The sequence below is a fragment of the Lemur catta genome, chromosome 4 (assembly GCF_020740605.2).
Source record: "Lemur catta isolate mLemCat1 chromosome 4, mLemCat1.pri, whole genome shotgun sequence".
NCBI lineage: Eukaryota > Metazoa > Chordata > Mammalia > Primates > Lemuridae > Lemur > Lemur catta.
In genome coordinates, this window is record NC_059131.1 from 53,070,993 (window position 1) to 53,092,556 (window position 21,564).

General features: G+C 42.7%; 1 protein-coding gene across 5 annotated transcripts in view; it reads left to right on the forward strand.

The window, feature by feature from the left end:
* The window catches only part of ARHGAP25 (Rho GTPase activating protein 25), an 80,700-nt gene that overhangs the window by 21,713 nt on the left and 37,423 nt on the right, over positions 1 to 21,564 (forward strand). Inside the window, exons 1-2 of one of the 5 annotated variants that reach the window (XM_045549763.1) lie at positions 15,019 to 15,544; positions 16,145 to 16,344. In XM_045549763.1, coding sequence (XP_045405719.1) covers positions 15,508 to 15,544; positions 16,145 to 16,344 — 237 coding nt within the window. In that variant the 5' untranslated portion in view covers positions 15,019 to 15,507. Of the gene's footprint in view, positions 1 to 15,018; positions 15,545 to 15,574; positions 16,345 to 21,564 lie in introns of those variants that run through there. The other 4 variants (XM_045549764.1, XM_045549761.1, XM_045549762.1 and 1 more) reach the window with 4 other exon arrangements.

Genomic DNA, 21,564 nt, shown 5'->3' on the forward strand with positions numbered 1-21,564 from the left:
GAGTCAGACATTGAAGACTAAGACATTAAAACCAACCACATATATGGGGTAAATTAGAAAGACATTGAGCATACCCAGGGGAAGATGCAGCCTCAGAAAAGAGCCTAAGAAGACCTTAAGTTTATATCTCACTCTGATGCTTGGCATGGAGACAGCCTACAACAATCACAACAAACAAACAAAAAACAACAAACACTGGGGGAAGGGGGAGATTTTCATTTCCAGCATTATCACATCATTAGATTCAGATATCTAGTTTTTAGTAAAAAAATCACATGGCATGCAAAGAAACAGAAAAGTATAGTTCATTCAAAGGGAAAAAAAGACCAGCAGAAATTGTCTTTGAGAAAGACCTGATGGTAGCCCTACTAGACAAAGACTTTAAAAGAATGATCTTAAAGATGCTCCAAGAACTAAGGAAAGATATGGAGAAAGTCAAGAAAATGATATATGAGCAAAATGGAAATATCAATAAAAAGATAGAAAATCTGAAAAGAAACCAAAAGAAACTCTGGAGCTGAAAAATACAATAACCGAAATGAAATTTTCACTAGAGGGGTTTAAAGGCAGATTTGGGCAGGCAGAAGAAAGAATAAGCAAACTTGAACATAGAACAATGAAAATTATTGAGTATGAGGCAAAGAAAGAAAAATCATTGAAGAAAAGTGATCAGAACCTAAGAGACATGAGGGGCACCATTAAGTGGGCCAACTTACTCATTGTGGGAGTTCCAGAAGGAGAAGAGAGACAGAGAAAGGGGCAGAGAGAATATTTGAAGAAATAGTGACTGAAATCTTCCCAATTTGATGAAAGACATAAATATAAACATCCAAGAAGGTCAATGAATGCCAAGTCTGGCAAAGAGACTCACCCTGAGACAACATTATAATCAAACCGTGAAAAGCCAGAGATAAACAGAGAATTTTGAAAGCAACAGGAGAGACGTAATTTGTCACATACAAGGGATTCTCAACAAGATTATGAGCAAATTTCCCATCAAAAACTCTGGAGACCAGAGGCAGTGGTCAGACATATTCAAAGTACTAAAAATAATTTCCTTTTAAAAAAGCTGTCAACTAAGAATTTTATACCCAGCAAAGTTATCCTTCAAAAGTGAGGGAGAAAGTTGAGGGAGTTTATTACATGTTCTTGCAAGAAATGCTAAAGGGAGTCCTCCAGGTTGACATGAAAGGACCCTAAACAGTAACTTGAAGTCATATGAAGAAATAAAGATCTCAGTAAAGGTAAATACATATACAATTATAAAAGACAGAATTATTATAACTGTAGTATATAACTCCACCTTTTGTTTTCTGCATGATTTAAGAGACTAATACATTAAAAAACAATTATTAGTGTAGAATAGTATTATCGTAATTTTGGTTTGTAACTTTACATTTTTTATATAATTTAAGAGGCTAATACATTAAAAATTATTAATTATTTAATTGGACACACAACATATTAAGAAGTAATTTTTGACAAATACTTACAGATGAATGAAAATGAAAATGCAACATATCAAAACTATGGGGCATAAAGGCCAGGTGCGGTGGCTCACGCCTGTAATCCTAGCACTCTGGGAGGCTGAGGCGGGTGGATCGCTTGAGGTCAGGAGTTCGAGACCAGCCTCAGCAAAAGCGAGATCCCGTCTCTACTAAAAAAAATAGAAATTATCTGGCCAACTAAAATATATATAGAAAAAATTAGCCAGGCATGGTGGCACATGCCTGTAGTCCCAGCTACTCGGGAGGCTGAGGCAGTAGGATTGCTTAAGCCCAGGAGTTTGAGGTTGCTGTGAGCTAGGCTGATGCCATGGCACTCACTCTAGCCAGGGCAACAAAGCGACACTCTGTCTCAAAAAAAAAAAAAACAAAAAAAAAAAAAAAAACTATGGGGCATATAGAAAGCAGTACTAAGGGAGAAACTGATAGTCATAAATGCTTGCTTTAAAAGTGAAAAAGATCTCAAGTCAACAACCAAACTTTACAATTAAGGAACTTGAAAAAAAGGACAAATTAAACCCAAAGCCAGCAGAAGGAAAGAAATAATAAATATTAGAACAAAGATAAATGAAATAGAATAGAAAAATAATAGAGAAAACCACAAAACCAAAAGTTGGCTCTTCAAAAAGATGAGCAAAATTGACAAAATTTTAGCTAAAAGGTTTTTCATGGCTTATAAGAAAAGCAAAGAAGATTCAAATTACTAAATCAGAAATGAAAGTGGGGACATTACTACATATTCCACAGAAATATAAAGAATTTTAAGAGTACTTTGAGGAAATTTAGACCAACAAATATGCTAACCTAGATTAAATGGAAAAATTATTAGAAACACAAAACCTACCAAGGCTAAACCACAAAGAAATAGAATATATGAATATACATACCTACAATTAAGGATATTGAATCAATAATCAAAAATCTCCTGGTAAAGGAAAGACTTGATGGCTTCACCAGTGAATTCTATCAAGCATTTAAAGAATTAATACAAATCCTTTTCAAACTTTGGCAAAAAAATTAAAGAGAAGGAAAACTCCCTAACACATTCCACAAGATAGCATCATATCATCACTTTGCTATTAAAGCCAGACAAAAACACTACAAGAAAACTATAAACCAATATCCCTTATAACATCGATGCAAAAATCCTCAACAAAATTCTAGAAAATTAAATTCAACAGCACCTTAAAAGATTATACATTATGACCAAATAAGTTTTATTTCTAGAATACAAGGATGATTCAACATACAAAAATCAATCAACTTAATACACATCACTAACAAAATGAAGGGAAAAAAAACCACATATGGAGAAATTGGAATCTTACTATACTGTTGGTGGAATATAAAATTTTACAGCTGCTGTGGGAAACAGTATGGCAGCTCCTCAAAAAAATAAAAATAGAATTACTATATGATCTAGCAATTTCACTTCTGAATATATACTCACAGAATTTGAAAGCAGAGTCTTGGAGAGAGATTTGTACACCATGTTCATAACAGCATTATTCATAACAGCTAAAACATGGCAGCGACCCAAGTGTCCATCGACAAATGAATGGATAAAAAAAATGTGGTATACATTCAATAGAATATTATTCAGCCTCAAAAAGGAAGAAAATTCTGCAATATGCTACAGCATGAATGAACCTTGAGGGCATTAGGCTAAGTGAAATAAAGTAGTACAAATACTATATGATTCCACTCATATGAGGTACCTAGAGTAGACAAATTCATAGAGACAGAAAGTAGAATGGTAGTTACCAGGGAATGGAGGAAGGAGGATTGGGGACTTACCATTTAATGGGTACAGAGTGTCAGTTTTGCAAGATGTAAAAAGAGTTCTGGAAATGGTTGATGGTGATGGTTGCACTATATGACTGTACTTAACACTACTGAAATGTACACTTAAAAATGGTAGTAATTGATCAACACTTACATGCACATATGGAAGTAACATTCACTGGGTGTCAGGCAGGTGGGAGTGGGGATGAGGGGATGGGTAAATTCACACCTAACAGGTGCGATGCGCACCATCTGGGGGATGGGCATGCTTGTAGCTCTGACTTGGATGGGGCAAAGGCAATATATGTAACCAAAGTGCTTGTACCCCCCATAATAATCTGAAATTAAAAAGTCACATAATAAAAAAAATTTACTGCCAGCCTTGGAAAAAAAAAAAAGATAGTGACTTTTACGTTATGCATGTTTTACCACAACAAAAAATAATTGGGAAAAAAAAACCAAATCAAACATTACAAGCTATTTTTCACCCTAAAAAGATCTCTATTAAGATATCTACTAAATATGTGGAGCCAGAGGGATTCGGAATTGGGAGTGCATCCTGGGTGTTCTGACGTCAGCCTGCTGAGTCACTCGCTCATGCTTCACCTTCTTCCTCTTCCTGTTTGTCCATCATGGTTCTTGCCGCTTCAGCCTCAGCACCCACTCCTTCAAAGCTTAGTACGTCTTTCAACGATCATTGGCTAAAAACAAACAAAACGGATAAAGAAAAAAGAATGAAGCCAGATACAGAGGCTCACGCCTGTAATCTCAACACCTTGGGAGGCCAAAGCAGGAGGATTACTTGAGGCCAGGAGTTTGAGACCAGCCTGAACCACATAGCAAGACCTCATCTCTACAAAATATCACACAACTAGCCAGACACAGTGGCATGTGTCTGTAGTCTCAGCTACACGGGAGGCAGGAGGATGGCTTGAACCTAGTCGTTTGAGGCTGCAGCGAGCTATGATGGCTCCCCTGCTTTCCAGCCTGGGTGACAGAGCAAGACCTTGTCTCTAAAAAATACAAACTAAAAAAAAAAAATTTTTAAAGAAAGAAGAATGGTGTTCCTCTAGTCTTCTATAAGAACCATGAAGGAGTGTCCAGCCACAAAGACACATATCAGGGCAAGGGCCAGTGTGTGAGCACTAAGAAAGCCCAGGCCAGACAGAGGCACCAGGGCTGCTCACAGATGCATACAAAATAAGCCCTGACATTTTTGTGAGGACCTTGGACGATAAAAGGGAAACCCCCTAAAGCATTTTTCAGACAGCTGATAATGTTTGACAGCTTTGAAGAGGAAACAGAGCTGCCGGATGTCAGCGGCAGAATCACAGGGAAAATTCTGCATTCTGCAAAGCCTCACTCAAGTACTGTGAAGCATAGCTTGAAATTGATAGAAATGCTGGTAATTGACATAATTTTATGTAAAAGTAAAACCTCAATAACTTTTCACAAGTCAGTAGCTCTAAGCAAGGCTTTGACATTGTTTTTTTTTTTTGGTATTTGATTATCTTTCATGAATTTTAGAATGATTTCTTCTGTTAAATGCTAAAAAATTTTTTAACAGAATTGCAAAATGTAACAGCAGTGGAAATTTTTACATACTCTACAGCCTTCAATTATATGACACAGTAGAAGTGTCAGGAAGTTTCTGCTGTGTCATTTTCTGTTTCTTTGAGAAGTCTCACCTGTACTTCACTTTTCCCCTATACAGCTAAAACACCAAGAGAATACTTGGCCAGAGTCCTAAGAATTTACAATTCTTCCAATTTTCAGTAGTTGAATTTTCAGCAACATAAAGCATTCTTTCAATTTGCTTCAATTTTTTATTTGAGATAGATATTCTTTAACATCTAAGACTATAGCCTTCTAGTCTTGATAATTAACATTTCTAATACTTACGTTGCTTTTATCAAATGAAAGTTCACAATCTTTTGAAAACATATGGCTTTTTTTACTTATTGATAGGATAAACTATGTATTAGTTTTCCTAATAGTGAAACATCCTTGCATTCCTGGAATATACCAGACATTTGGGATGGAAGAGTGACAAAACAGGCAAAAGTCTCCAACTTCGTAGAGTTGATGGTCTATTTAACTTCATAAAATGTGTTGGAAATGATTCCCTTTTCAATGCAGAGAATATTTTGCTCCTCACTGTTTCTATTGTGGGATTTTTGTGTGTATGGTAACTATATATATTTATTTAGTGCTTGATCTTTCTTCTTAGAGCTTTATTTGGGTATAATTTATATACCTTAAATTCCCTCACTGTTAGTATACCAGTCAATGATTTTTAGTAAATTGATGGAGTTGTGTAACAATCACCATAAACCAGTTTTAGAACACTTTCATCAGCCCAGAAAGTTCTCTCCAGTCCATTTGCAACCAATCCCTGCCCTCACCCTCAGCCCAGGTAACCCTTGCTCTTATTTCCATCTCTATAGAGTTGCCTTTTCTGGATATTTCCTATCTAAGGAATCATATAATATGTTGTCTTTTGCATTTGGCTTCCTTCACTTAGCATACTATTTTTGAGGTTCATTATGTAGCATGCATTAGTCTTTCATTCCTTTTTACTACTCAGTAGTATTGCTTTGTTTGGTTACCCTGCATTTTGTTTAGCCAGTTATCTGTTTATGGCTTGTTTTCAGTTTTCACCATCATGAACAATGCTGCCAGGAACATTCACATACAAGGAATTTTGTGGACATGTGCTTTCACGTCTCCTGAGTGGATTCCCAGGAGTGGAATTTCTGGGTGGTATGGTAAGCTTACGGGTAACTTTTTAAGAAGAAGCCAGTTAAGGGAAGGTAGCTCTCCCTCTGTTTGCGGAGAGTTTCTTTTTCTTCTTGTCTTTCTCCTTGTGGTACCTCCAGGTTAGTTGGAAAAGTGTCCCCTGTTCTCACTGATATAGTGACTCAACTTAGGAGCCAGCAAGATAGGGCTGCCACTTTTTGTCTGGCCTAACTTTGGGCACTCAGAGTAAATTGGAAATAAAGTGCCCAAACAGCCCCCGTTCTGCACACACTTTGGGTTTCCGTCTGTTCCCTGCCTCCCATGCGCTGTTCTTCTCTGGGAGTTGCAGATTCTTCCTGGAGCTCTCTCCACTCCCTCAGGGGCGGGCTGTTGGCCATATGCATTGAGTTGGGGTTGGTTGGCTCTTTTCAGTTAGCCTTGCCTATCCTGTATCTTAAATCACCAAATGACATGCAGATAGTATCCTTCTTTAATTTTACTTTCATTTCAGATTTCCCCTTAATATTACTAAGATAGTCCTTTGGGCATGTCAGTGGAAGTTTGGAAATGGGAGCTGTTGCCATGAGGTGGGACCACCTAGAATTCCAGGCGGTCATTCCTTCCTGGGCTCCCTCAGAGGCCTCCCTCGGGTCCCTGCACCCTTTCTCCCTCTCCACCGTGAAGTGCTGGAGTACAATTTGACTTTACAGGAAATTCTATCCATACTGGAAGCATCAGGAGTCCCTTGTTTTTTCCCACTCATTAACTAACAAAATGACAGCGCAGGGGAGGGTGGGGCGGGTCGTCTGGAAGCGAATGCCTACATGTGTGGTATAACATCTGTGCAGTGTCATTCTGCGGAGTGACTAACAGGTCTGGAAATGCAGGCCTGGGAAAACAGGCAAGTTGAAGTTCAGGGCAATAGCTGATGTGTGAAAAAAAAAATATGCCTAATAGAATTTATTTTCTTAAGCCTAATAGAATCTGGAAAAGATTTTTTATTATACAAATGTTTCAAACATCAACATAGAAAGTATAATGAACCCCCATCTAGACTCATTACTGAAATGCAACAATTATCAAGATTTTGTCATATTTGCTTTATCTATCCCTTTGTGTTTCTTCCTCCACTCCTTTTCTTTGCTGAGATATTTTTAAAACAAATCCCAGACATGGCATATATTTTTTCCTCATGGTTAAGTGTGCATCTTTAAAAATATGGAAATTTTATTTCCTAACCACATTGCCCTGATCATGCCTAACAAAACCAATCAATAATTTATTGGTATCATTTATCTTATAGCTGTAATAAACTTGCCTCAATTGTTAATGGATTTTTTTAATCAGGTTGTAGACTAAGAAATACATATTATGACTTGGACCCTGGGCCCACCCTACTGCTAGCATTGTTCATTGTTCACGGTCTCAGTAGAGTTAGAGGCTACAATCACTATTCCCAAAGACCAGTGAAGGCTCCAGGAACTGACCGGAGTAGTGTCTGTTGGAATGGGCAATAGTTTGTGGCCTTCTCAAGGCCAGTGCTTGATCGTAGTTGCCAGTCCTTGAGCATTGCTCAGGCAGGATTCCTGCTGTGAAATACTGGGGCCATAGAGTCCATTCGTGCTTACTCAGTACAAATACTTCAACCACCCTGACGCACATGTTTATTTACGAATGCTGGTGACCAATGAAGCAAAACTTCTTACCTAAAATGAATAACTAGCTTTGACAATGGAAGAGTTAATACTTCTAATACTCTTCTTAATTTAACACACCACGAGTATGCCAGGCATAGCTTACTGTGCCAGGTATCCCACAGTCCTACATGATGAGAATTGTTCTTCCTAACATTCATGCCTGGGAAAGCAGGTAGCTTCCATAGGCAGTTTACCAGCCGCGCGGTCAACCCAGTGTAAGCTTACCATCTGATTGCCAAATCTCCACTTCACCTTGTGCTGAGGAAGAGGCAGCTCCAGGGCACAGTTTAGTAGGAAGCATTCACAATTCTGCAAGCTTCTTGTTATTACACGTGGCTTCCTGTTATGCAAAGATAGGCGGAGAAGGCCTGGTAAGCTGTTGCAACTGATGGAGACACAGGCAGACCTACAAGAGGCAACTAACTACACTCTAAATTCCTAAGAAACACAAAAGCCCCAAAATATGAACAACAGAGGGGTGGCCCTGGAGAGGCACCCTAGGCCAAGTGAATTTGCTAGATGAAGTGAAAAAAACTTGAAAGACTTATTGCTAGCTCAGGTTTCCAGATCTCTCTCTCTCTCTCTCTCATACACACACAGAATTTCTCTTTCTTTCTCTCCTGTTGCTACTCAGACAGCACCTTTACCTCCTCCTGCAGAAGACATAGCTATCTATGCTAAGCCCCTTTCCAAAGCAGAATTTATTCTGTTAGATTAAAATATTCACTTGTCAAACAATGAAGGTTGTTTCTAGAAGCTGCAGAACATGAGAAAATTAAACCTGCTCAATTCCTGGGGATTGAGGCAGGCATTTAGGGAATAACTTTTAGATATTTCTATGAATTAGGTTATGTAAATTTGTCTCGAGGGTGAGCATCCTGGGAAGGCCATGTGGTCTAATTTTAGGGTACAGAGAGAAAGCTCCTTTGCTGTCATCAGTCTCACAGTTTGTTGCCTTTTGAAGGAGCAATGTTTTTCATACCAAAGTTAAAACTGAAACTGAGAATAACAACAACAAAAGAAAATCCAGCAGAGAGAGTAATCACGGGATAAATTTGTCCTAAAGTCTCAATGCCCTGTTTTAAAAGTGGAAAAGTGGTAAAAGTCCTGCTAACCCCCTGTATGCTGGGTGCTTTGAAATGGAGGGCAGTTTGCTCTGGAGACAGAAAAGGGATAAAGAGAGTGAGCCCGGAGGTTCTGAAGCCAAATGTTCTAATTTTCTTCTGGGTGGAAACCGAAGGCTGTCATCCCACAGTCTGCTAGGTCGGCCTGTGCATGCGCGCGCGGAGGGACACTGCACGTGTGCGCATGTGCAGCGTGTGGGCAAGGGCAGTAGGAACTTGTTTGTCACTATCAGGAGGCAGTGATGGGGCTCTGTGTTTCAGAGGGCTCCCCAGCGGCCGCCTTCTCTGCTGTGGTGTGGGCCTGAGCGCTGGGCCCATGCTCGTTAGCTCAGTCTTGCTTCTTCCCATGCCTCGGCCACACTGGGTTTTGGCCAGAATCCTTAGGTCTCTTCAGATGGGCTCGGGTAGCGCGAGCTGGTCAGACGTGGCAGGATTACCTAATATGCCCACTTTGCAGTCGCGGCGTCAGCACAGCCTCGGTGGTGGCTTGAGGTTTCAGTGCTATTTCTCCGTCACTGTTTTCTCAAGGCCTGCTGAGCCTTGCAGAGCATACACTGGGCGGAAATGATAGCACCAAGTTGTTTATGCACGATAGCGAGGCAAAATGGGTGGGGCTGGGGCAGGTGCTTGGTGTGATGGGTTAGGAATTGTGGCTTTGTTCCCTGCCCAGAGGAAGGGTGGAGCCCTCTCTCCTGTCCGCTTCGCCCGCACTCTCTAACCTTGTGAATTACTGCACATCCATTCGATTCCCGGTGCAGACGCTGCTTTTTACCGCGAGAACACAGGCTCCTTTCTGGACTGTGTGGATACTGGACTTTGAAGTATGACTTCTAGCCGTTCATTGGAGCAAATCATTTCACCTCTGTGAGCTTCAGTTCCCTGTCTGAAACATGGGGGTGTTTACCATAAAGAGCATGAACATTAAATGAGAGTAGCCATGCAAAGCTTGCACTGTGGCTGGCGCATGGTAAGTACTCAATAAAAAAACACCAATGTGCATTATTACTAGATCAGGGATCATGTCTTACACCAGCCACCCTGCTTGAGTGGCCACAGTGAACATTTCTAGAAATCCCACAAATAGGTACATTTGTTAGTATTTGTTGCAAATACAAAATGCCTGGATGGTGGTTCACATATTATTCTAAAATATTTATATTCTTCACTCAACGAATATAAATAGCATCCTTTTCTGCCTTACATCTAGGTTTATCTCCATAGCCCCAAGTTACAGAGGCTTCCCTCAGTGCTAGCTTCCTCTTGTTTAGTTTCTGAATGTCTATGACGTCACTCTTCTGACCTGAGATTTTCATGTCACTGAAGTCTCCTGGCTTTCGCATGAACCTCTCCCCCACCCCATCTCTTTCTTAATCTATACATTTTACCCGTCAAAACCAGACTTCTGGGGAAACCTGAGGCCCTCAGTCCACCCTCACACTTCATCGTGTCCAGACCTGGGCTCACTTGCATGTTCACATGGGCCTTGTTCTCTGATTTCCTTCCCTGCTTCCACGAGTGGGTGTCCCCGGTCTCTCGGGGCTGTGTCTGGCTGACCCTACATGCCCAGGACCCTGTGTGGTGCCTGGAGGAGGCTGCCTCACCTGAGCCACTCAAACTGCAAAGATTGTGACAGTCTTTGGCACCTGCTCTTGCTCGTTCAGCCAGTCACCAAGGCCTGTCAGTCTGTCTCAGCGCTACCTCGAGTGTTCTTTCCTTTTCCGTAAGCACCGCCCTGGGGTATCATGCGCTGTCCTGCTGGTCTTCCTTTATTCCTCCTCTCTCCCTTCCTTCATCCCTCTCCTGCTTAATATCTTTTTCTTTTCTCTCTTTAACATATCATTGAGTCCATGCTATAATAATAATGTGAGGAATAATAGCTTCCATTTAATGCCCATGTTGTAAGAGGCAGGCTCTGGCTGGGACCTGTCCACTTATCGTACTCATCCTCTCAGATTAATCACCCCACAAAGTACATGAAATTATCACCATTTCACAGAGGAGGAAGCTGGTGCTCAGGGATAGAGCATGGCCTACCCAAGGCTGCACATGTAGGTGTCTGTGCACCTCTGCTGCTCTGTCCTGCCTTCTCTGTGCCAGGCACCGTGGCAGGTGCTGGGACATAAGGGTGAACAAGGCTGAACGTGAAGGCGGCAGTCTGTCTTCTTAGAGCACACGCGGAGAGGGAAGGTAGGGTACAAGAGCAGTGGGGATGAGGGCTACAACGCACGTGTACCCCTGATGAGGGGACAGGGCCAGGGAGCAGCTGCGTCTGGCTGGGCTGGGAAGGCTTCTCACAGGAGGTGTGGCCTGAAGTGAGTCTTGAAGGATGAATGAGAGTTTTCCACAAGGTTGAATTGGGTGTGGGTGGGCACAGAGTGGGGACAACATCGAAGCAGAGGGATGGCATATTGTCATGGGTAAGGTACAGGATGGGTATGGAGGAACAGCAGGAAATGAAGTAGGAAAAGCCATAAAGGACTCGAACTCCATGGCAGGGGGTTTAGCCTTCATATTTTAGGAGGGAAGTATTGGGGGCCATGGGAGGCTTTTAGGCAGGAGAGTAACATGATCAGATTTGTGTCATAAGTAATGTTGTCCGTGCTGGCTGCAAGATTGGGCCACTTTCTGTTTGGGTGGGTTTGCTGGGAGAGTGTCACTCACAGCACATCAGAGAGACCCGTGGAGGTAAAGCAGGTTTCAGAGTTTTTTGTCAGTGCAAGGCGGGAGAATGGCAGAAGGCCAGAAGGGGAAGGTGGTAAGTTTATTTAGCAACACTGTGAGCTCGAGATTCCCGTGGAAGTGCATCAGGCAGCTGGATCCACGGGTCTGCAGCTCAGGAGAGGGGCTGGGGGAAGCCGTGTAAATTCTACTCCCTTTTCAAATCCGTTTAAATGTGGTTCCCAAACTAATGCACTGCTCATCTCAAATATGGAGAAAACACCTGCAATAGTTCCCCCAGCTTTGAACGAACTACCCATACTTCACCCACACATTCACGGCCATCTAAAACAGAATCTACACGGAGGCAGAATTGAGAGCAGACAGAATCGAAGGTAGACCCTAGGAGATTTTGTGATTATACTGTGTGTTAGGGGTCAGAAGATGGGAAGATAAAGAAAGGAAGTGATAATGTTTCTCAGCTGACTTCTCCGTTTGTACTTCCTTCTTTAATTTTCTCTTGTTCCAACTTGGGGTAGAAAGTAGCTAACTTCTATTGCAGAAACCACATCCCTGGCAATGTGGTATTTCTTCCATTTCTCTTCTTTCCCTTCTAGAACCCTCCCTGAGCTGCAGACTAAAATTCAGCATAAACAGTCAAACTACATAACTTACCTATTTTTTATCGCAGTCCTCCCTTGCTCAAGAACATGAAATGGCTCCCTATTTCCTCTCAGACCAAGTTTGTATGCCTCACTCTGTGACCTAAAGCCTCTTCTTCTCTGGGCCCTCCAGCTTGATTTCTCTGTTTGATGAAATGCTGCCCCACCGTTATGGCCCATGTCATCCCATGCTTTGTATTGAGTTCACTCAGGTTCCAAGAAGTGGCAACCGATAGAGCTTTTTGTGATGATGGAACTGTACTCTATCTGTGTTGTCCAATACTGTAGCCACAAGCCACAGGGGACTACTAAGCACTTGAAATGTAGCTGGTATGACTGAGGAACTGAATTTTAATTTAATTTAATTCATTTAAATATACACAGCCACTCACAGCTGGTGGCTCCTGTACTGACAGTGCAGTGCTAGGACCTAATTCTTTCTCTCTCTGCCAGAGTGAGGGGGGTTTCTGACCTCACTGAGACCCTCATTTCCCACTCGCCCCAGAGTGTTCCGTAAACACTGAGCAACGGCCTTCCCGCCTTGCCTCCCTGATCCGCCTGCAGCCCCGTCTCCGGCCCACGGCCTGCTTCAGACCCCTCCCCGGAGGGCTGGGAACGTGCACTCAGTGCACAATGCCTGGCTCGTAAGCAAAGCTTATCACGGTTATTATTTTCATTATGAGAAACAGCTCCATTAATAGTAACAGATCTCTCTGTTTACTTTATCCGGAACAAGTCACACCCACAAAGAGAGGCAGTTCAAAGAAACTAACAAGGAAAGTTAGTCAAAACCAAGGCAGACTCAAGGCCCCCAGACTTTCTTCTCTGATATTTGAATCATCTCGTGCTAGGCCTGGGTGGGAGAGCGCTTTACAGATAGGACAGAAAGTGAAGCCCCTGCCTGATCACTGGCTCATCTGAGCCCCCAGCTGTCACCACTCCCCTCCCCCGTGTTTGGGCCTAATTCCAGAAGAGTGGAGATGGGTGCCGACTCCCCACTCCCCCACTTGTAAGGATGGCTCAGGGGCCACGGTCACATCAGCTCTGGTGGGATGATAACAGGCACTAAAGAAACACTGGTTGGATGTACAGTGAGTGGTTTGATTTATGGAATATGAAGTGCAGTCAGTCAAAGCCTTGATCAAATGTGGGCAAACTAGGTGGTTGTCCTCCTGCCACAGCGCCTCAAAACCCCTCCTGGCCAGGTCTGAGGGTGTAAGATCTTCACACCTACTCCTGCCTTTGCCAGGCCATTCTGCAGGGCATGGATGCTTCTAAGGGCATGTTTACGGTTTTTGTTTGTTTTCTTGTTGTTGTTTCTGCCATGATGAAGTGTGAAAAATTTCGCAGAATTAAGCACAAAATAATAGCCACTGTGAGTTCTTCCACGCTGAGCGAATTCTCTTCAATCCGCAGTATCCTTTTAGCTCCTGCGGGTGCCAGCCCATTCTTCAGTGCTGTGGGAGACCTCCAGTTTCTCCTGTCTTCCACAGGGGTCCTAACAGTGTCTGTGGGCCTCTGGGGGGGGCCCAGGAGGCCTAGGTCCTTATAGCCACCCTGTGGCACCTGCCTGACTTATGCTTCTCCTGAGTTGGTGGCATCGCTCCTGAAGTGAAGGTTTCTCATTGCACTGCTGCCAGGAAGAGGCCTTCTCTCTCATGCCTGATGTTTCTTCTGGGGGATGGTCACAAAAGTCACCCTGTGGTGGACCACACAGAGGCTGTTGAGGTGGGGAGAATGCCCCTTCCTTCACCAGAATGCCTCACTCTTCCATTTTCTCCAAAACTTTTGTATGTAAACCATCCTCTTCATTTCTGCCTACTCTCAGCCCTCTTTCTAGGACAGATAAGTGTCCTTGCAAGGTCCAGTCTCTGAGCTAGAGAGACACAGGGATACACACAGTCCTTCAAATTCCCTCCTTCCCACTGCCTTCCGCCAACACCCTTCCCTGGTTCCTGTGGATCATTTACACAGCCTTAGCCTTAGAGCAAGTGAATTTGAGTTATTCTCTTCTATCTACTTTGAAATGTACAATCGATCAATCAATTAATGTGACTGTAGTCACCTTACTTACCTATCAAACGTCAGGTATTATTTCTTCTAAGTGTATATTTGTACCCATTACATTTTGAAGTGAAGAGAGAAGTTGAAGAAGGTCTTGAAAATGGTCCCCTTCCTTGTAGTAGGAAGTAAACTCATCTGTTGATAAAAGTAATGAGTAATGTATGCTTACCTTTGACCAGGGACTGTGCTAAGGGGTTTGTATATGTTAGTTTGTTTGATCTCCACAACAATTCCATATAGCTGGGACCGTTATTATCATAGTTTAAGAAGCAAGGAAACTAAAGCTCAGGGAAGAGGCATAATTTATCCAAGGACAAAGAGCCAGGAAAGGAAGAACTAGTCTTCGGTCAGGTGAGACGGAACGGGGCTAGCGAGGCGTTGACAGCTTGGTTCAGCCATGTCCTGAAGGTTCTCGGACTGACAAAAGCTGACGGAAGGCCGGGCGCGGTGGCTCACGCCTGTAATCCTAGCTCTGGGAGGCCGAGGCGGGTGGATCGCTCGAGGTCAGGAGTTCGAGACCAGCCTGAGCAAGAGTGAGACCCCGTCTCTACTAAAAATAGAAAGAAATTATCTGGCCAACTAAAAATATATATACAAAAAAATTAGCCGGGCATGGTGGCTCATGCCTGTAGTCCCAGCTACTAGGGAGGCTGAGGCAGTAGGATCGCTTAAGCCCAGGAGTCTGAGGTTGCTGTGAGCTAGGCTGATGCCACGGCACTCACTCTAGCCCGGGCAACAAAGTGACACTCTGTCTCAAAAAAAAAAAAAAAAAAAAAAAAAAAAAAAAAAAGCTGACGGAAGGCAGTGGAAGATGGAGACCTTCTCCAGCAACACTTGGCAGAAAGAAAGGAATGCAGACACTGAGTACTAGCAACGGTGGAGGGTGGCACAAGGCCAAGGGGACAAGGAGTTCTAACGTGGGTTTAAGGTCACTGTTGAACTGGCTGGCAAAGTAGGAAGGTGAGGCTCAGAAGGAAGTGTGGAATAGGGACAGGATGACCAATGGAGCCCTGTAGGGGCAAGGAAAGGAGACAGTTGTCCTGGGTGGGAGTTACCATGGAGACAAGGTGTGGACGCACAGGCCTAGGTCTAATCCAATGACAGGCAGAACTTGTGTCTGACAACAAAAGCCATTTCCTGCAGGGGGCTGAGAGGTCTTGCTTCAAATGCTGCTTCTGAATTCTGTGGGCAGCAACGACCTGCCTAGAAAGGTAATGGGAAGTCCTTATCCAACATAAAGTGCTGTAAGCACTCTCAGCAAACAGGGGACAGGATGGCACTCGATGGCACTCGGCAGGAAAATTCAGGAGGTACTGACTCCCTGCAGGCTGGTCATGGGGCTGGGGAACAGGGTTTAGTGGGGTCTGTTTAGGACTCAATTCGACAGCAAGGTCAGAGCTAACACAACCAGCTCCTCCTCAGACGCGGCCGCTGTGGAAGAATGCCCAGGCCACTTCCGGCGGCCTCTGCAGCTGCGTGGGACTCACCCTGAACCCTCAGAGCAAGGCATTATTTTCTCCTCTCTCTTGTCAGATGCTGACTCCCACGCAGGAAAAAGGAAGCACCTTGTGTCAGATGCTGCGGCCACTTCCTCTTCAGAAGGCTCCAGCCAACCTTTCGCTTTGCAGAATGAGAGGGCAGCCTGCAGCGCTGGACCGCGTGGGCACGGGGCCGCTGGCGTCCCCCTCGCTTGGGGTCTTGGCCCGGCCCTGACCGGGAGCTGACCCCTGGCTGCCTCTCTGGCTCTCGGGGGATTCTCTCTGATACAGATCTGCACCCCTGAACTGGACCTGGCTGTGGCCTCACCCGCCTCTCGGCCCCCCCGGGGCTTCCCCTGTCGTCTCTCCACCCACTCTGTGCTTGCTGCCCCATGTCCCTCAGTCAGGCTGCCTGTCTGTTCCTCTCTACAGCTCGGTCAAGGAGCGTGATGACCGGCGAGCAGATGGCCGCCTCTCACCTGTCGTCCACTCCCAACCCGCTGGAGAGGCCCATCAAGATGGGCTGGCTGAAGAAGCAGAGATCCATTGTGAAAAACTGGCAGCAGAGGTACTTTGTGCTGAGGGCGCAGCAACTCTACTACTACAAGGATGAAGAGGACGTGAAGCCACAGGTACCAGCCTGGCTGTTTGTCCCCATTGATAATAAGGCTGTCCCTCTCCAGGCACGGAGGAGGCGGCCGCGAAGCCCACTCAGACTGCATTTAAACTCGCATGGGCCTTCTCAATAGGACTAGACACATCCAATGGAGAGAGGCCACTTTTGCCTTTTCACGATTTTCTAGCTAGATAAATGGAGTTGCAGAGATGACAGACTGGCCCTCCAGGAAGCGCGAGATGGGCACTGGGGAGTGTCTTGCCGGCAGCTCTAGTTCAAGGCTCCTGGCACGGCAGTGATGGTGGTGATCTGGCTGCAGGAAAATTGACTTGGTGGCTCATTGATTTGTTTGTTCAAAAATATTTATAGAGCATTTACTACATGTCGGTACTGTTCTATGTACTTGAAATAAGTCAGTGAGGAAAATAGATAAAAATCTCTGCCGTGTGGAGCTTAGTATATGGGGGAAAAGACAGAAAATAAGCATGATAAATAAGGGAAGTACGTGGTTTGTTAGAAAAAGATTAGAGCTATGAGGGAAAAAATAGAATGAGTTAAGGGGGGATCAAGAATTTGGGGAGGTGTTGCAGCTTTAAATAGGGCGGTCCAGGTGACCTGAGGAAGAGGATGACATCGGAGCCAAGACTAAAGCAGAGAAGGAATTAGCCAGGAGGATCCCTAGGAAAGAGAGTTCCAGGCAGAGGGACCAGCCAGTGCAAAGGCCCCAAGGGCAGCACGTCTGGCCTGTGAGGGGAGCCGCAAGGAGATCAGTGGTGGGAGCAGAGCTAGAGAGTTTGAGGATCAGAGGGGATGAGGTCAGAGAAGTGAAGGGGGTGTCAAGGCGCAGGGGCCAGATTGCCAGGGGCATTGTTGGCCCCTGTAAGGGCTTGAGCATTTACACTAAGGACCACAGAAAGGCATTGCAGGGTTCCAAGCAGAGAGGGGACGCTCTTTGGCTTATATCATAAAAAGATGGCTCTGGCTACTGTGCTCAAAAGCAGACCAGGGCTGGCGGGGGGTGATGCAGGGGTAAGCTAGGCAAGGAGTATGATGTTTAGAATCTCAGTGGGAGCAGTGGGCTGCAGCAAAATGGTCAGCTTCCAGATAGACTTTGAAAGTAGAGCAAGCAGGACTTCCTGAGGCAGTGCATGAGGCTGTGAGAGCTGGGCCCAGGTCTCTTCTCCCCACCTCGCTGATTCTCCACAGCCACTGTGGAGAGTGAAAGAGGGCACTATGAACAATTACCCTGGGACACCAGGTATAAACCGGAAGTCTCAGGTCAGCCAGCACAGCTGGTCACCTACCTGGGCTCACATCTGTGGAGATGGAAAGGTGGGCTGGGCCAGAAGGAATTTATTAAAGAAGACAGATTCTGGTGAGGATAAGAAGTATATGGGTGTTAGGGGTGGATGGGCAGGTGGGAGGAACTCACATGAAATGGTCATTTTGGAAGAGGACAGTTTAAGGGCAGGCTTGAGGGTCTGTTACATGGCAGCAGCACTGGGTTAGACAGGTCCTCCATTTGAGGGTTCTGAGTGTCTTCACTGCAGAGGGAAGGACCACAGAGACCCCACCAGTGTCCTGTGCGTGGTAACCCGACTTCCTTCTCTTTTTGAACAACCCAGTCCTTATCAGAGCCGTTTCAAGCAGTTTCAGGCTACGGCAGTACTGGTTGGTGCATGACATCTGTAGAGGGTAAGGGAGATGGCAATGAGGCTTTGCCCATCCCGAATCTACGGAAAGGGCAGCTGGGCTGTGTTTGTTTCCATGAAGTATAGAGGGTGACAGGTACTTGAGATCAAAGATCATGTTCTTTTCCTGGCTCTGCCACTGTCTGGCCATATAATTATTTAATTTTTCTGAACTCCTCTTTCTTCTTTTATAAAATGAGGCAATACTACCTGGCCTGAACTTGTCACAGGATCAAATGATAGGAAGCATGTGTAAAAAACTGCTTTGTAAAAACAAACTAATGTCAAAGGGTGAAATAAATATTTGAAGGGCTTTGCTTCTACCCCGTACTTCTGGGAAGAAGAAACTCAAGGCCTTCTCAGGATTAAATTAGCCTGGGATAATTAGGTAAAGCTTCTTCTAGGATGACAAGGATAGTTTATTTTTAGCACATCTATTAATGTCACACATCAGATCAGTAGGTCAAATAAGAAAAAACACACAACCCTCAACAGATAACTGAAAAAAGCGTTTGATAAAATTCAATTATCATTTCAGATATAAAAAATCAATCTTTTAGGAATAAGATGATAATTAATTATAAACAATAAGCATATTTTACTGTATGTTGATATGTAAATATCGATTACAAAAAAAGCTGTACCTGTGAATGGTAGGAAATTTGGAAGATGCAGAAAAGCACATAGTAGAAAATAAAAATTATTTACATTTCCCTCAGCAAGAAATTGCCACCTAAATCCCCACCCCTTCCACCCTTCCATATACATATATATTTAGAAATTCATCTATTGCAAGTGAAAATTTTGTATAATAACATTATTTAATTAAAAAATTAACAATATGTCAAGAATATTGCCCCTTAGCAGTAAATATGATTCTACAATATAATTCTTAATGGTGATAAAATAAACTATTGTGTGTACAGTCTATAATTTATTTAATTAATTTTCTACTGTTAGAAATTTGAGCTGATATTTATGTATTATTATCACAAATAAGAATTAAGTGGACAGCCTTATAGATTTTTCCTACACTCATAATTATTTAATTAAGATAAAGGAAAATCTATTTAAAATAAAATACTGTTATTATACCATAATTTAACCTTGTTGGGGAATTCCTAGACATTGCAAATATCTAGAAATAAAATGAAAGTTACAGACATGAGCTAAATTCTTGGGAAAGAGTAAAGGTACATTTATACATTACATTTTACACCATTCATTATTCTGGTTGGATTAAATACTTAAATGTAAAAAGTGAATTCATAAAAATACTAGAAGAAAATGTAGACATCTGCATGATCTCTGGGAAGTGGAATTAAGCATAACAACAAAGGTAGCACAAAGGAAAGATTAATTTAATTTCATAAATAAAAATGTACTTTAAAAACCAATATAATAAACTAAAAGGCAAATAATAAACAGAAAAAAATTGTGTATGTTCATATAGTGAACAAGTATTCTTAATGTTTAAAGTAGTCTTTCAAATCCTTAAGAAATGTTCAAACAGCTCAATAGAAAAGTAAACTATGATACAAATGAGCAATTTATCAAAGAAATGTAATGGCCAATAAGCATATAAAACAAAGTTCAATCTCAGTTATAATTAAGGAATACAGTATGAGCTAATGAGACATCATTGTCCCCTTATCAAATGGCAAACGTTTTCTAGAAATTTTGGTGGGTGAGGACTAGGAAACAGGAATTCTCGTGCACAGCTGGTGGAAATGAAAATTCATACAACCTTTCTGGAGGGCAATAATGCCTTTTTAAAAATACAAACCCATATTTCTAATTCTAGGAATTTTACCTAAGTGGATGGTTAAGGATGATGTAGATAATGGGTTTACACCACAGCATTGTCTGTATTAGTGATATGAAAACAATGCCCAGTAGTCGGGGTGAACTTCTATTAGGGTACATTCTATATCTATGCAATAGAATACAATTCAGACATTGATGTTCTAAATTAATACTTCTTGAAATGGAAAGATGTCCATAATATTATTGTCTTTTAAAAAAAACGTTTACAACAGAAGATGTTGTATATATTAATCCCATTCTTGAAAAAAATTATGAATCTGTATTATGGAAAAAGGCCTGGAAAGAAATACACAGAGATGTTAACTGGTTATCTTTGAGTATCGGGGTTATATATACAATTTTTAATTTTCTTCTTTTTTGTTTATTTTCTAATATTTTTACGATTATAATACTTTGTAAATTTAAAAAGAACACACACACATCCTATCCCTCAAGAAACCAAAAAACAGAAATATGCCAATAATCTTGGAGCAATCAGATGAAGAGAGCCCTCGCATACACTTACAATGTGTGTGTAAGTTGGTACAACCTTTCTAGAAAGTCAATTGGCCAGATTTGCTAAGAGCCAAATAGTTATCATACCGTTTGACTCAGTCATTCTGGTTCTAAGGTGCTATCCAAAAGAAATAGTAAGAGATATGCACTGCTATTTATGACAAGAAACCCTGGAACTAGTGTCCCACAAAGGAGAATGACTAAACAAATTATGGAATCCTACATTATAGACTTTTCTGTATGTGCTTTTAGGGAATCTTGTGGCTCTCTTTATAGAAAGCAATCTGTGCATTTTTTTCTCCAAGTTCTCAGAAAGATTCTATCTAGCTCTAATGGTATAATGCTCTGTAACTCTGTGAACTAGTTTTATATAACCCAGTCCACAAGGTTCTTTGTCAGGGAAGTTGTTTAAAATAGAATCTCAGAAAATTGCCCTCAAGTTTCTGCTATAATAACAGTTTCAGACAATCCTAGCTTAGTAGGGTAAACCCACTGTCCCACTATCTCATCTCCCTGCTTTCTGAAAAGTTACCCCAGGTGGTTGTCTACCAGTGTGCTGTGCTGATAAATGTTTAACAACCAGCTCTCTGGTGGGAGAGCTGATTCAAGTGCAGCATTTGCTAATTTCTGCAGTGCAGATACTCCATTGTGGCTGACGCAAAGCTACCAATGTCCTGTCACTGAACCCAGAGCTGAGAAGAGATGCGAAATAGCACAACATGATACAAAATTTCCACCACACGTACAGAATAAATGTAAATAACCACAACAGCAGAAGTAATAGGAAAATGTAGTAAGTAATTAGGAAGTTATACATTTTGAGTATCATTACCTTTCCAAATATAAAATATTTGATCATAAGTTTATAGAATTTAAATTTTAGCAATGGCCATGTGAAACAACTGGCTCACAGAGCTCCCAAAAATGTAAAAGTTAGTTCTCACAAGCCAATATATGCATTCTGAAAAACGCTTTAATTAGGAGCTGGGCTGTAACTGAGTTCTAGAGGAACTTATAATTGGATTTGAAAGTTGTATCTAGAGAATTCTAGATATTCCAGCACACCACTGCCATGGGTGCCTCCCCTGCTCTGTTGCTGTAGCACTCGTGGCCTCCAGTGTAAACCTCTCTCTCCTTCCGTCTTTACACAGAACCCACCCTTGTCAACCTGCGAAGTGGATGGAAGTGGCTCTGAGCAACTTGGGCCCTTCCCTTTCTGGGAC